The 15472-nt window shown below is 40.9% G+C and overlaps 1 protein-coding gene across 1 annotated transcript in view; it reads left to right on the top strand.

The window, feature by feature from the left end:
* LOC107548254 (tyrosine-protein kinase fynb) overlaps positions 1 to 15472 on the top strand; it is an 81465-nt gene that overhangs the window by 61406 nt on the left and 4587 nt on the right. The window contains exons 7-11 of the mRNA XM_016228887.1: positions 1229 to 1378; positions 3341 to 3505; positions 9820 to 9999; positions 10537 to 10613; positions 12226 to 12379. Coding sequence (XP_016084373.1) covers positions 1229 to 1378; positions 3341 to 3505; positions 9820 to 9999; positions 10537 to 10613; positions 12226 to 12379 — 726 coding nt within the window. The remainder of the gene's footprint in view (positions 1 to 1228; positions 1379 to 3340; positions 3506 to 9819; positions 10000 to 10536; positions 10614 to 12225; positions 12380 to 15472) is intronic.

The following is a 15472-nucleotide window of genomic DNA, read 5'->3' as shown; positions in this document are numbered from 1 at the left end:
TTTTTTTTTAATTATTCCTATTTTCTTTGAAATATGGTTAAAGTGTACTGTTGAGTGTCCTGACAAACATTGATGATAAACTAAAATTCTGTGTCATTTCTACTTAAACTTGTATCTCATGTATAGAAATATTTTTTTGCATTTGGGCTAAATGTTGACATATCAGACTGAAAACTATTCTTCAGGAAATGTTTTACACACACACACACACACACACACACACAAACATGAAAAAATATGCTCACACAGCTTAAGTTAGTTAAATTTCAATCTTTCAGACACAAATTTAAAACAGAGCAGGAACATTTCTGCTCTGAACGAAATGTTTAATTATGGTGTTTCTCCTGTGATTTTCCTAAGTTACACTATGTATTAATGAAATCAGATTTTTTCCGTTTCATTTTCGAAAGCCAGATTAATGTCAGCTGCTGGCTTAGTCTAACATGTGTAACTTTAACCAGAAGGAGATGTTTGAGTGATCCAAGTTTGCAGATGTTTTCGGTATTTTTCTGATGTTATTTGTAAGGCCCCTCAAATGGCATGTTTACATATACAGCTGTAAAAACGTTTCCCAGCCATCCCTTCTTTGTGATCAAGTTTACATATGTTTCTAGATATCGCTGTAATGTTATGACTAACATTAATATGGTACATGTTCAGAAATGCATTCAAACTGTCATATAAACAGACTGATCCAAGCAGGCCTGGTTTAATTAACAGTATCAAGAAAATGCAGACTTGATAAAGGCCTTCTTCATCTTTCTCTGTCTCTCAGCTGGTATTTTGGAAAGCTGGGCCGTAAGGATGCAGAAAGGCAGCTTCTTTCCACAGGGAACCCGCGTGGCACCTACCTGATCCGTGAGAGTGAAACCACTAAAGGTAATAAACAGCACGTATGGTACTACATCATTAACTGGGTTATACAAACGATCACTGCACTACACAACAGCATACTATCTACTGTGATTCATGAAGAGTTTAATAATTCTGATTCCAGTTACAATTCTAAGGACAGTTCACCCAGAAATTAAAATCTGTCATCATTCAGCCACCTTTATGTCTTAATGTTGATTTTCATTTTATTTTTTGTCCATACAGTGAAGGTCAGTGGGGTCCCGTGTTGATTTGGACTTTCACTGTATGGCCATAAACAGTTTAAACTACTTAAACTACACTGCACAGTATTAGTGCACTACAACAGCCCTTCTGTTTTGTGTCTGTGTGGCAGGTGCCTTTTCTTTGTCTATCCATGACTGGGACGATGTGAAGGGGGACCACGTGAAACATTATAAAATCCGTAAACTGGACAGTGGAGGATATTACATCACCACTAGAGCTCAGTTTGAGACCCTTCAACAGCTGGTCCAGCATTACATGGGTAACACGCATAGACACACTTCTCATTCCACAGACCCAGTGCACAGAACTCTCATATCTCATAGCTGCAGATCTGACATGCAAAGTTATTCAAAGTAATTATAGTTTTAACTTAGCTGTCTGTTAGAGAGGCATGGTTATATCCCATAATGCCATTCACAGTGCTTTTGCAGCTCTCTACAGGAGGCGGCACTGCTCCAGTCAGTCAGAAAACCTCTTCTGAATAGCTCTCTCTCTCTGTCTCTCTCAGTAGGATGTAATTTGTCTATGCTCCAGTTAACATATTGACTGTTAATGCATCTAGAATGAGTCATATGGATTTTAGATAGCGTGTGCAGTTTGCTTCTTCCATGACCTCCCATACTGAGCCTAGAGAACAAACATACACACAGATACTCATAATAATACATCATCAGGATGAACTTAACTGTGTGTCAGCGTCAATGTCTGTGTTGATGCTACTCTAAATTGGCCATGTTTGCTTTAGCTTAACGCTTTCTCATTGTTGACTGCCTTCACTTTCAGCAGCAGAGCTTTGTGTTTGTCTTTGTAATGCGCCTTGTTACGGCAGTGGTCCAAACCGTAAAGCAATTCCACTGCCTACCCCTGTCCCTCTGGTCTCCTTTCACATTGTATTATTTGGCACATCTGTATCATAAATGTGAAAAGTAGCGTCAGCTGGTAGCAGTCAAAAATGAGCCCAATTCTGCAGGAAAACCACAGACTTGGTAACACTGCATCCACCTGAGTCACTTTTTCTGTGACGTATGCATTGACAGGGGAATATCAGCCTGAAACTGATCTGAGAATATCGGCATCCATGTGCTTTTTTTTACGCTTACATCTTTGTGGGTCATATCCGATCTATGCCACATGGGAAAAAATCATCAGAATTGGATCACTTGAACTATGTAATGTAAATGCAGCATATGATGAAATGTAAATAAACATTGATCATCGCACATACATGGAGCACATCAAATATGGCAAACAAGCTCAAATGTGCTTTCTTGACATGCAAGAACCAGTGAGGGTTGCTCTTACATGTCAGGTAAATAATGCTTGAACTTATACTGCATTCTACATGAGACATATCCCAGAAATCATTTTAAAATGGACTTTAAATCAGGGGTGCTCAATCCTGTTCCCGGAGATCTACCTTCCTGTAAAGTTCAGGCCCAACCCTGATCCAACACAACACACCAACTAATAATGATCTTCAGAAGCACTTGATAATTACAGACAGGTGTGTTTGATCAGGGTTGGAACTGAACTCTGCATGCAGGTAGATAACCAGGAACAGGATTGAGCACCCTTGCTTTAAATCGAAGTGCTTGCCAAAAAAAGAGGAGTCTGTACCAAAAACTCTAGTGTGAAAACCCCTCAGTCTAGAGATCCAATGAATCTGATATCATCATCACACTTTAATTCCCATGTGTGAGAGGGCTCATGATGTTGATGAGGCCGGATTCATGCTCTGGTTCCTCAAGCTCAGAGCAGATGGCACTCAGTGACTGTTGGTGCCAAGTGTTCTGTTATCTTAGCTTTACAGTCTGGAGTAAACATTGCTGTCGTGTTGTTGGAAAATGCATCACATTAACCCTTTGTTAAATGTCAAAACATGGCAATAGGCATCTCCTACATTATGGCCAATCAATAAGGGGCGAACAGTCCAGACTGAATGTTTGATTGGTAAGCATCACTGTTTTTCAATCAGTTACGAGGTTCTAGTTGTTGTTGTTTCTATTCAAGGTGCCCATAAGTCTTTGTCACAAAGTAAAAGATTCCATTTTGTGTTTCACAAACAAGTACAGATTCCACTGAAAAAAAATTGCATCATGGCTCACCATTTGCAGGTGAAACTCTGTACTGCTTCCTTCAGTGCTTCTGATGCTTGTCTTTTCTCTCTCTCTCTCTCTCTGACTTTGTGTGTATCTGTATGTGTCTGTGTGCACACGCTCAGAGCGGGCAGCGGGGCTTTGCTGTCGTTTGGTCGTCCCTTGCCACAAAGGGATGCCAAGGCTCACTGACCTGTCTGTCAAAACCAAAGATGTGTGGGAGATTCCACGGGAGTCACTCCAACTCATAAAGCGCTTGGGCAACGGCCAGTTCGGGGAGGTTTGGATGGGTATGGCCCGTCCCACAGTGCTTAGCAGCAGCCAACCAGGAGTACGTTTCCCAAAAGCATCGTTAGCCAACTATGGTCACAAGTACAAATACAGTTCAATGGAAATGACGGAACCTGCAACCATGGTTGCTTTTGGGAAGCGCACCCCAGAGAGAGAGATGGAGTGAGGTCAAAGTGAGAGGAGGAGTTACTACAAACGTCTGGATATTTAAGCTTATTTATTTAAACAAATCTTCCAGGTTCAATATGTTAAGCTCTAACCAGAGCGGGCAGCGGGGCTTTGCTGTCGTTTGGTCGTCCCTTGCCACAAAGGGATGCCAAGGCTCACTGACCTGTCTGTCAAAACCAAAGATGTGTGGGAGATTCCACGGGAGTCACTCCAACTCATAAAGCGCTTGGGCAACGGCCAGTTCGGGGAGGTTTGGATGGGTATGGCCCGTCCCACAGTGCTTAGCAACAGCCAACCAGGAGTACGTTTCCCAAAAGCATCGTTAGCCAACTATGGTCACAAGTACAAATACAGTTCAATGGAAATGACGGAACCTGCAACCACGGTTGCTTTTGGGAAGCGCACCCCAGAGAGAGAGATGGAGTGAGGTCAAAGTGAGAGGAGGAGTTACTACAAACGTCTGGATATTTAAGCTTATTTAAGCTTATTTATTTAAACAAATCTTCCAGGTTCAATATGTTAAGCTCTAACAAAAGCATTTGTGGCATGATGATTGCCAAGTCGACCCTTTGACGACTTTTTAAAAACACACTCTTACAGTGGATGTAAACTGGGCCAATGTGTACATCCATTTCTGGAATATTCTGACATCATGAAGTGACCGACCCTCTTAGGACAACAGGACCACCCTCCTTCTCTCTCATTGCATGTTCCCCCGTCGTCCTGCTAGTTAACCCCTCTACTCCTCCCCCTTTATAGAGAGTGCAGATGGTTTGTGCTTTCAATTAACGGGTGTGTGCATGGTATACATCCCTGATACGGTGGGACTTAGCCATGATTCCTGGGAAATCGTCCGCGAGTCTCTGACGCTGGACAGGAAGCTGGGGGCCGGGTGTTTTGCTGATGTTTGGTCTGGTAAGACAGTTGCCTCCTCTCCCACATTCTCTGACCTCCACACAAACTTAGGTTTTAAATTAAGATTTCAGAGAAGCATTTTCATCTAATCCTGTTTGATACAATATTGGTTGCTCCCCTCATTCTTATGACAATGTTCTGACATCCCTCAACCACCTCAATCGCACATTTATTAAAGGAGCAGTTCAACCAAAAATGCTTTTAATGTTTATGTATGTATTTATTCATTCATTCATTCATTCATTCATCTATCTATTTAATAATTCGTCCGCGAGTCTCTGACGCTGGACAGGAAGCTGGGGGCCGGGTGTTTTGCTGATGTTTGGTCTGGTAAGACAGTTGCCTCCTCTCCCACATTCTCTGACCTCCACACAAACTTAGGTTTTAAATGAAGATTTCAGAGAAGCATTTTCATCTAATCCTGTTTGATACAATATTGGTTGCTCCCCTCATTCTTATGACAATGTTCTGACATCCCTCAACCACCTCAATCGCACATTTATTAAAGGAGCAGTTCAACCAAAAATGCTTTTAATGTTTATGTATGTATTTATTCATTCATTCATTCATTCATTCATCTATTTAATAATTATTTATTTATGTATTTATTTATTTTTTTACATAGTCTATTAATGGTGACCATGGCTTTCAAATTCCTAGCTGTGAGAAAATCGGTTGTCAGTATATTAGATCCAGGAATTAGGTCAAAGTAATAGCAGCCTAATAAACCTGCTGCTGTCTGTGTTAATCAAACAACAAAAGAAAGAGAAAAAACATCTCGGATTACGAATGTAACCATGGTTCCCTGAGAGGGAACGAGACACTACATCCTCTAATAGACATTATAGGGAATGCCATCAACATGACCGGTGTTTGAAGCACGTGTGAAAACTCCATTGCAGCTCCATGCAGCACGTGACGTCATTAGCGGCACACCCGGAGGTATAAGAGGGCACCTGTAATGCAAGTCATCAACTTCTTTGTCTGAAGGAGATGTGGAACAGGCAGGCCCTAGGCATGGCAAGGGAACACAGTGTCTCGTTCCCTCTCGGGGGAACTAGGGCTGTCAAATTTGTTTTTCGAATTTCGAATGTTCGTCGAATTTAAAATAAAAATCCACATTTGAATGCAAAATGTTGTATTCAAATTTTAGGTGTGCGCCAGGCAGCTTTATCAGTGGCGCACGAGATGCGATGTCGATGTAAGTGTCGTTGCATTATAATGTTTTGTTAGCCTATCCAGTTGAACCGACTGGATGCGTTGCTCATTAAAAATCCAGTTGAACGCTGCTGCGTTGTTCATTAAAAATATTGCGAAAAAAGAGAACATCAATAATCAACCGATATGGCTAGCAACTATACTCTCATTCCGGCGTAATAATCAAGAAACTTTGCTGCCGTACCATGGGTGCAGCAGGCGCAATGATATTACGCAACGCCTGAAAATAGGCTTATTGGAATTGCCTAGCTGGGGACTATTTTCAGGTACTGCGTAATATCATTGCGCCTGCTACAAAATCTCAACTTTTCATTTTCCGTCGGCCTTAGTACACGATGTAACTACAGAAGAGTCAAGTTTTAAATAGGAAAAATATAGAAACTCTTTGGTCATTTTTGAGCGAGATGCTAACGGTCTAATCAGATTCAATGATCTATGCTAAGCTACAGCTAAAAGTGCTACCGCCAGACCCGGAGATCGGCTGAATGGATTCGAAAACTATTTTCAAAAATAGTGGAGTGTTCCTTTAAGCAGGGACATCCCATTCAACCAAGTTCCTAAAGACAGTGGGCCATCTGCTTAAAACCCTAATGCAAGGGAGACAGCCCAAAGCATATGGGATTCCAAGGAACTGCCTGCTTGACATTACCCTGAAATCAGGGGAGGCAGCTTAACGTATCAAAAAGGAACCTCAGGGGGACCGCCTACTTAAAACCCTAGAAAGTGGGGAGGCAGCCCAGCCCTGCTACCAGAAATATTAGGTAGGGAAAGAGCTCACAACAAGGCGGGAGATCTAGAAGGGAAACTATCCTCAGACAATTACCATCTCTGAAGAGGCTGCTATAGGTGGACCACCTAATTTACTATCTGATACAGGGGAGGCAGCCCGACCTAGGAGACTATACGAGAGCTCAATCTAAGGAACCAAAAGGGGGGACCACCCACTTAAATCCCCTAGTAAGGGGGGACAGCCCAGCCCATACAAACAGACCGAACAGAGGGAACAAGGAACCCTACGTCAATATCCACATACAGTACATAGTGAGGGACATCTCACTCCTCCTGGGCCAAAGAGCAGCTAGTCAATGGCGGCCACGGGAATGGATCCACGGAGTGCAGGAGCTCAACTCTCTTCCTTCGAGAGAGAGTAAACCACCACATCACAAAACACGTGTTTAACTCCCTCGAGAGATAAGCGTGCTTAGTTCAAGCATCATTATAATCCCCTCGAGAGCCGGACGTGCTTGTGCAAACGCTGACTACTATCCCTCGGGAGAGAACAGAAAAGAAAAGATGCTAGATTCCCTCGAGAATCAAGCCAGAGCAGAATCCACTGTCGCGAATGCATCGCTAGGAGTCGGTTCAATTCCCACAAGAGGCGAATGCGCTTCTTACCAGGCTTCTTACCAGGTTTCTTACCTTCCCTCTAAGTAGTCCTGCGAATGCATACAATGAGCACATCCCGCTTCCTCGGGAGTCAAACGAGTGCATTCAACTCCCTCGAGAACTGAATGAGCGTGCTTCCCGCCCATATACATGACATATGAGTTGCGTGAATCCGCAGGTATCAAGAAAAGCCTCTCAAAGAGCATATTCAGTTTTCTCAAAAACACAATTGGTGGCTGACTAAATACTTTTTTGCCCCACTGTACATGCTCCTCACTCGTGCACAAAATACATCAGACATGCATGTCCTCAGGTCCTCAAACGGAGGCACGTACTACCTGAAACGTTTTGCTGAGTGTTTCCTACACGTACACAAACAAACGGCTCCTGAAGACAAAAGAAGCTGATGAGGTGCATTACAGGTGCCCTCTTATACTTCCGCTAATGACGTCGTGCGCTGCACGGTCCAATGCATTTGGAGTGTTTTCACACGTGCTTCAGACACCGGTCATGCTGATGGCATTCCCCATAATGTCCACTAGAGGACGCAGTGTGAGTTCCCATGAAGGGGAACCACTCACTGCTCTCAACCAAATACTTTTTCAAGCTTTAAGAAAAATCAATGTATATTTCATTGTCATTTTTGTATTTTACATTTGATTATTTTATTCAATTTCAGTACATTTCTCACCTGAATAGCCTAATGTCAGTTAGACTTACCGGAAAACATTTAAAGCACGATGTACTTAATTTTGTATATTTGTTCTGATGTATTTATTTGTTCTATTGCTTGTCTTTTTTTTTTTTTTGTTCTGACTGTTTTTATTTGTCTTCAATAAGCTTGAAAACTTTTTACTTTTATTAGTTGTAGTGCCTACTAGTTCTTACTGCTCAATAACTTGCAAAATAGTCTTGAAAACAACATGAACAAACATGATAAGCTTGTAAGTTTCTAAAAATAAGTCACTTCACCCGCCCCTAATTATTATTTTGAATAATGACTTGGTCTGTTCAAACTAAAAGTTAGAAGACTTGAAGTCATTTGGATTACTTTTATGGTTCTTTTGGGTTTTTTTTTTAATCCTGTCTGAAATTTGATAGTCATGGTTACTATGAACTGCTGTAAAAGAGCAGTTTGAAGATTCTTAAAAAATTATCTTATTTCATACAGGTGACGAGGGTGAGCAAACAATGCATGTTTTCATTTTCGGGTGAACTATTTCTTTAACATGTATTAATTAATTAGTCATCATGCATCAAGTATTTTAGTCTTACCCCTTCATTATGGACTGCAAACCATTTATTTTTACCCATACCACACGCAAGGATTAGATGAATATCTGAAAAATAATTTTAAAAAATTAATAACTTTATTATTAAATAATAATAATAATGAAAAAACTATTAAATTAGATTTTTCACAGGAACAAACTTTACTTGACAGACAAACTAGAGATAATTTGTGCACGCACATTTTACACATTCTGATTTGTTTTGATAATTATTGTAAAAGCTTCAGTGAGTCTCTATCATGTCAGTGAATGGAGGTATAAGAATATGAACAGTAAGTATCAAGTGGAGTCATGGGTGTTTTTGTTTACTATTCAACACATCTATTAATCACAAGCAATCTTATTCAAGATAAGTGTGCTTGTGTACTCATCTCTCACTTTTCCCCATACTTCCCTGTAGATGAGCATCCCAAAATATTTCCTGAATCTGCCTATTATAATTATTGCCTTTAGGACACTGCTGGTATTAATGAACAGAGGCACACAGATCAGTGTGTGTGTGTAGATTTTAAAAACCAGGTACCACATCTGAATTTGAGTACCACCTTGACATCGCCTGTAAGTAAACATGAGATGATGTTTGTAACATTTTCTTCTGTAATCTGAAGTATTTCAGTTTGAAACAAAATATTCAGTATGTAAATCACTTGTAAAACTAATCTCCATCTGCCATTGGTCAGATTGTCCAGCCCAAAACTCTTGTCATTGGTTGAGCCAGTTGTCTCTATTAATCTGGGATAGGAGAAGATATTTTTAATACCCGGTAAATTACAAACTTCAAATGGTCAGAATATCCACCATCGCAGTGTAATTTAAAGGCAAGCAGATTCCAGTGCTGTGGATTTAACAAAGTTGTTTTTTTTCTGTCTGTTGAAATTCCTTACTATGTGCTGAAGAAAAACAGCTACAAATCACAAGTACAATGTAGTTTAAAAAAAATATATATATATAAACCTTTGTTGCAAAGTAAAAATATCTAAACATACTAAAAATATATATTAGATTGCACAAGAAGCCATGCAGTTGAGCACACATTCAACAAATTGCTTTCAGCACAACTTTGTGTTGATCCACATAATGTTTTATTTAATAGTACTAAAACAATCCAGGAAGTGAATACAAATAAGCAGTGCTATAAATGGGTGCAATTCATTCATAGTGAATTCCCCATGAGTGTACTTGTGTGAAAATGGCTGCTTGCAAATTAATTTTGCATGAACATGGGGGCGGAACTTTTTTGGGGGTGCATGAAAGTCATTTTGTGGCATGCTGTTCGGCTAGGAGCTTTGTGCAGTTGCAGTTGCATTGACTCTCTGTCGTGTGGTTTCTGTCAGGCACGTGGAATGGCAACACCAAAGTGGCTGTGAAGACCCTCAAGCCGGGAACCATGTCTCCAGAGTCCTTCCTGGAGGAAGCGCAGATCATGAAGAAATTACGACATGATAAACTAGTGCAGCTCTATGCTGTCGTTTCTGAGGAGCCCATCTATATCGTCGCTGAGTATATGGGGAAAGGTCAGCAGTCGTTCTCATAGTAAAAGTGAAGAGAATGGGTTAACTTGAGGACAGACATTGAATGTATCTATTTTAGCAACACTGATGGGTTTTGTAGGCCTGACTGAAGACGAAAAAAATCCAATTAAAGATAAATCAGGATTGAAGGTTGATGTTCTAACCTTAGAAATGGTCACTTGAGGACTCAAAGCACTGCTTTATTGGACAGGAGGATAAAGAAATTATAGTGGGCTAAATTTAATTTGAAGAGCTGTAATGGAGGAGGAAGACATTTAACCTAATACTGCAAAAAAAAAACTAATAGACAGTGGAGGGAAAAATTCCTGAACTCTACACATATGTTATTCAGCATCAAAACATAATTTAGTCATGTTCATAATCCACCCTCTCTTAGACGTAACCCAAAGTAGTAGTCCCCAAAAACTAAAACGAAAGTCCATTTATTTACATTTAAGTTTAAAACGGGCTGTTTTAGGGAATTGCAGCATGTGTCTTGTATCGATGAAGCTAACGTGTACTGTATGTTATATGTTTTAGGAAGCCTTCTAGATTTCCTGAAGGACGGGGAGGGACGGGCACTCAAGCTGCCCAACCTCGTCGACATGGCGGCCCAGGTACAGAAACATCACTTAAACCTGTTCTACAATGCTCCCAGAAAATATTTAGACACTAAAGCCACACTTAAAAATCCATGTCTGTAATTGCATTAGATGTGAAAAAAGCAAAGCACCATTTATTAAAAAAAAATAAAATGAATCAATTCAGAAAGAGACATTTTCTTACTCATCACTGTGCTTTAAATTAAGCAAAAATAGCTACACTACTTAAAATAGTTTTTGGGGCCACTGTAGATCAATGATGTAACAAATACAGCAGGATGAAAATAACCCTGCTTTAGTTCACTCAGTCTGAAAAGAATCCGTTCAGGCCCCTGTTGTGTGCATGAAGTTATATTACTTTACTGTATCATGCTGTATCAGCACTGTAACAACCAGAAGGCAATATTTCTTTGTTTGGCCTAAAGTAACCTCAGCACTATTCCTTAAAGGGGTCATATGACGTTGCTAAAAAATAACATTATTTTGTGTATTTGGTGTAATGAAATGTGTTTATGCGGTTTAAGGTTCAAAAACACATTATTTTCCACATACTGTACATTATTGTTTCTTCTCTATGCCTCGCCTTTCTGAAACGTGTCGATTTTTACAAAGCTCATCGGTCTGAAAAGCGAGGTGTGCTCTGATTGGCCAGCTATCCAATGCATTGTGATATTGAGGCCGAATACCTCAAGCGTGTGACGGAAATGTTACGCCCCTCACCATACTGTGATGCCTTGTCCGGCCGGAGCGACGAGACAAAAACATTAAAACCCATTATAAACGAGGCATTCGTTGCATCCAGTGGGGACATAATTACTGATTATAAATGACTAATACTGTCTTTTTACACGTTGCATTGCGCCGCATAAACATAAAACCATGTTTGCATTTGTGATCGGAGAAATGACAAACAACAAGCGCTACTCTACACTGCTCAAAACTCACGTTTGAATCATCAGTGGCAAATCCTTTAAATATGAAAACATACTTACAGGCTGTGAGTCAGCATTATTTGTCAGCATCATAGACTGTATAGGGTCAGCATGCGCGCTGAAGGGAAAACGGGAACTGAATTCACCAGAACACCAGCATTGTAAGCTACTCTCCCAGGAAACAGTCCTCGTCCTCCGTAAAATGCGTTGCACACATCTGAATATTTGGGCTGAACTGTTCTGGAACAGTGTTGTAAATACAACTTAACCACTGATTTCTAGTTGTGTCATCTTTTGGAAGACCAAACAAAGTAGTTTCGCTTTCACAACGAAACACTAAGCGTCTCTGCGACATGGCGGCAGCAGCAGCAACAATACTACAGCGAGAATAAAAGTTACGCCTTCTTTCTTTGCGTAAATATTTGGGCGGCGTTATGCAAATCTTCCCACATCGTGACATAGATATGTGGGGGCGTGTTAGAGCGAGCCGTTTTAGGTAGGCGTGGACGAGTCTTAACTTTTATAAAGAACATCTCTTTGGGTTTGAGACTTTAGTCTTTGCAACTTTAGGGATCTTATGTATTCACGAACAGCTTGTAACACTCCAAAGAGAAAGGAAAACTTGAAATCGCATCATATGACCCCTTTAAGGTTTTGACTTTGCTCAGCACATTTCAGTGTAGTTGTGTGTGCAGGTGGCTGCAGGCATGGCCTACATCGAGCGGATGAACTACATTCACAGAGATTTGCGGTCTGCTAACATTCTGGTTGGTGATAACCTGGTGTGTAAGATCGCTGACTTTGGCCTGGCCAGACTCATTGAAGACAATGAGTACACTGCCCGACAAGGTAAGAAACATTTGCTACCAAGCACATTTATTCTTCCACAGACCGTCTGGACACAAACATATATGCATTGTTTGGGATGCTGGTCCCCCAGCATGGCATGCTAAAGAAATAGTTGACTCTTTAGTTATGTTGTTCTAAAAGTCAATAATTTTTCAGTGGAACACAAAAGTAGAATTTGTCTGAAGAGGTTATTTACAGTATTCTAAATAGTGATGCACAGAAATGAATTTTTACCAAAACTCAGAAACTGACATTTACCCGAAAACCTTATTTTTTTAATAATCAGTTATTAAATCTGTTTAAAGGGGTCATATGATGCTGCTAAAAAGATCTGAAAAAGTGAGGTGTGCTGTGATTGGCCAGCTATCCAATGCGTTGTGATTGGCCGAATACCTCAAGCGTGTGACGGAAATGTTACGCCCCTTACCATACTGTTGATGCCGTGTCCGGCTGGAGCGACGAGACATAAACATTAAAACCCATTACAAACGAAGCATTTGTTGCATCCAGTGGGGACATAATTACTGATTATAATGACTTATACTGTCTTTTTACGCGTTGCGTTGCGTTGCATCGCGCCGCGTAAACATAAAACTCTGTCTGCATTTGTGATCGGAGAAATGACAAACAACAAGTGCTACTCTACACTGCCCAAAACTCGCGTTTGAATCATCAGTGGCAAATCCTCTAAATGTAAACGTACTTACGTGAGTCAGAACTGCCGGCGTTTTAGTCTAGCGTTACTCTACCAGGATCAGTAAACAGTCCTCCATAAAATGCGCTGCACACATTTGACCCCGGGCTGGATTCCGCTTCGTCCACGGTGAAAGTTTATGTATTTCTTCAGCGACCAGCACGGATCAACTCTAGGCATGACGAAGTGGATATCGTCCTCTTTTGGAAGACCAAACAAAGTAGTTTTGCTTTCACAACGAAACACACAGCGTCTTCACGACATGGCTGCAGCATCAACAAAACTACAGTGAGACTAAAAGTTACGCCTTCTTTCTTTGCGTGAACATTTGGGCGGCGTTATGCAAATCTTCCCACATAGTGAGGTAGATATGTGGGGGCGTGTTAGAACGAGCCGTTTTAGGTAGGTGTGGCTGACTCTTAACTTTTATAAAGAATATCTCTTTGGATTTGAGACTTTAGTCTTTGCAACTTTACAGATCTTCTTTATGCACCAAGAGCTTGTAACACTCCAAAGAGAAAGGAAAAATTTAAATTGCATCATATGACCCCTTTAATAACACTCAAGTAAAAAACTGCTGCTACATATGCAGCATTAAATTAATGAAATGAAATACAAAAGATTAGGATGAGTGTTAGATGGCTGCCCAGTAGTGAATGTTAATGACTGAAAAAGGTTTCAAATCCTGAAGCATACTTTTATTTAAGAAAACAAGGAAATAGTGCTGTGTTCTAGTCCATGTATATATGCTCCACATTTTATTTTGTGATTTGAATAACTTTCCTCCCACATTTTTGGTCTCTAGCAGATAAAGAGACTTTTCTTATTGGCTGACTGCTTATCCTGTGTCTGTGGTGCAGAGAGAGATACAAAGAGGTTGCAGCAGGCAGAGGGAGCTGCTCGGAAAAAGTTAACTCAAGCGGTCTTGAATATGAAATTCTGCCTCCAAACTGCCTGTATTGTTTGTGCCAGAATCCGCCACTTCTGAAAGCAAATCATTTCCCAGTTGATGTACAGGTTCATTCATTTTATACAGCAAAGGAGTTACATCTCACATGGAAAGATAGCATTTTGAGAGACAGCGAGGGATTTGATTTTACAGATTGAGATTTGATTGGATCATGAAAAGTGAACTTTGATATTATTGGTCAACATTATTGGTGACCATATGTGCCATTTTCCCAGGACGCGTCCTGGCCAGGATTTGTTTTGGCTTTGTTTTCCTGTTTTCATGCTTGCTGAAGGTAATGATCGAAAAGTAGTTTGACCAATAACATGCAAGCATTGTACATAATGGACCAATCATGGCGTGTGAGAAGGTGGGATCTAAGGTCAAAGCGATGCAATTACACGTTTATATTAGGTGTGTTCGACTTAAAAGCAGTGTGGCTCAGACCGATCAGTGTTTGACATCAAAGTACCTCGAGAGTGTTTCGAAAGCATAACCGTCTGTATGGTACTTTGATGTCATACACCGATCGGTCAGCACACGCAAGCAAAGCCAAAACCTAGATATTTTAGGCAATATAGAAATCCTGGACAGGACGCGTCCTGGGAAAATGGCACATATGGTCACCCTAGTCAACACACCGCACTGGTTACATCAGCAGAAAAGTAAAGTCATTTCAGAAGAGCAGCAAATTATTAAAGGCAGGGTAAGTGATTTCTGGTAGCTAATGTTGTCATTTGAAATCACCAAAACAAACACGCCCCTACCCCAAAAGGGTCTTGCCCCTATTTTGATAGTTCCGCCCCACACATACGTACGCAACCCAGGCAACGATTAGTTCTGTGAAACAAAGCAAAACCAATGTTACACCGTGTCTACATCGGACGCGAGCGGCACGGTGCAACAAATCCCCGACAGAAAACTGCTGCCGGGTTCTATTTATGACGTGCTGACACACATTTCAAATGGTTTTCAATGGTCATTTGATCGCGTCCAGTGTAGGCAGACTTCAGCTGTTGCAGACACGGTGTTACTCACCTATCGAGAAGAAACAAAGCAACCTCGGCGTCCGATCGCAGGCCTCCGCTCCTTGAGTTCTCTCCAGCGCTGGAAAGCTGATCCGATATTTACACGAGTCCTACTTCTTGCCTTATCGTTCCGCAGACGTTTTCCTCTAGTTTTTTATCCGCCATCTCTATCTTTCTGTCGCTCGGCTCGGCTAATGTCCGTCCCATGCACTGAAAGCTCTCTCCTCCACATCACGAGTAGACACGCCCCTTATTGCGTAGTGTTTTTGAAAAATCACATACCCTGCCTTTAAGTCTAGGTGAAATATTGTGTATACAGGTTGTTTTAGAATAATGTGTGTGTGTGCGTCAAGATATGAATTAAGAAAATAAATGTAAAGTCAGAGCAGTGGCTTTTGGGAGGAGCTCTCACATATAGCTCA

This window comes from Sinocyclocheilus grahami, unplaced genomic scaffold (genome assembly GCF_001515645.1).
Source record: "Sinocyclocheilus grahami isolate Dianchi unplaced genomic scaffold, SAMN03320097.WGS_v1.1 scaffold345.1, whole genome shotgun sequence".
NCBI lineage: Eukaryota > Metazoa > Chordata > Actinopteri > Cypriniformes > Cyprinidae > Sinocyclocheilus > Sinocyclocheilus grahami.
The sequence above is the reverse complement of the archived record's forward strand: the minus strand, read 5'-3'. Positions and strand labels throughout refer to the sequence as shown.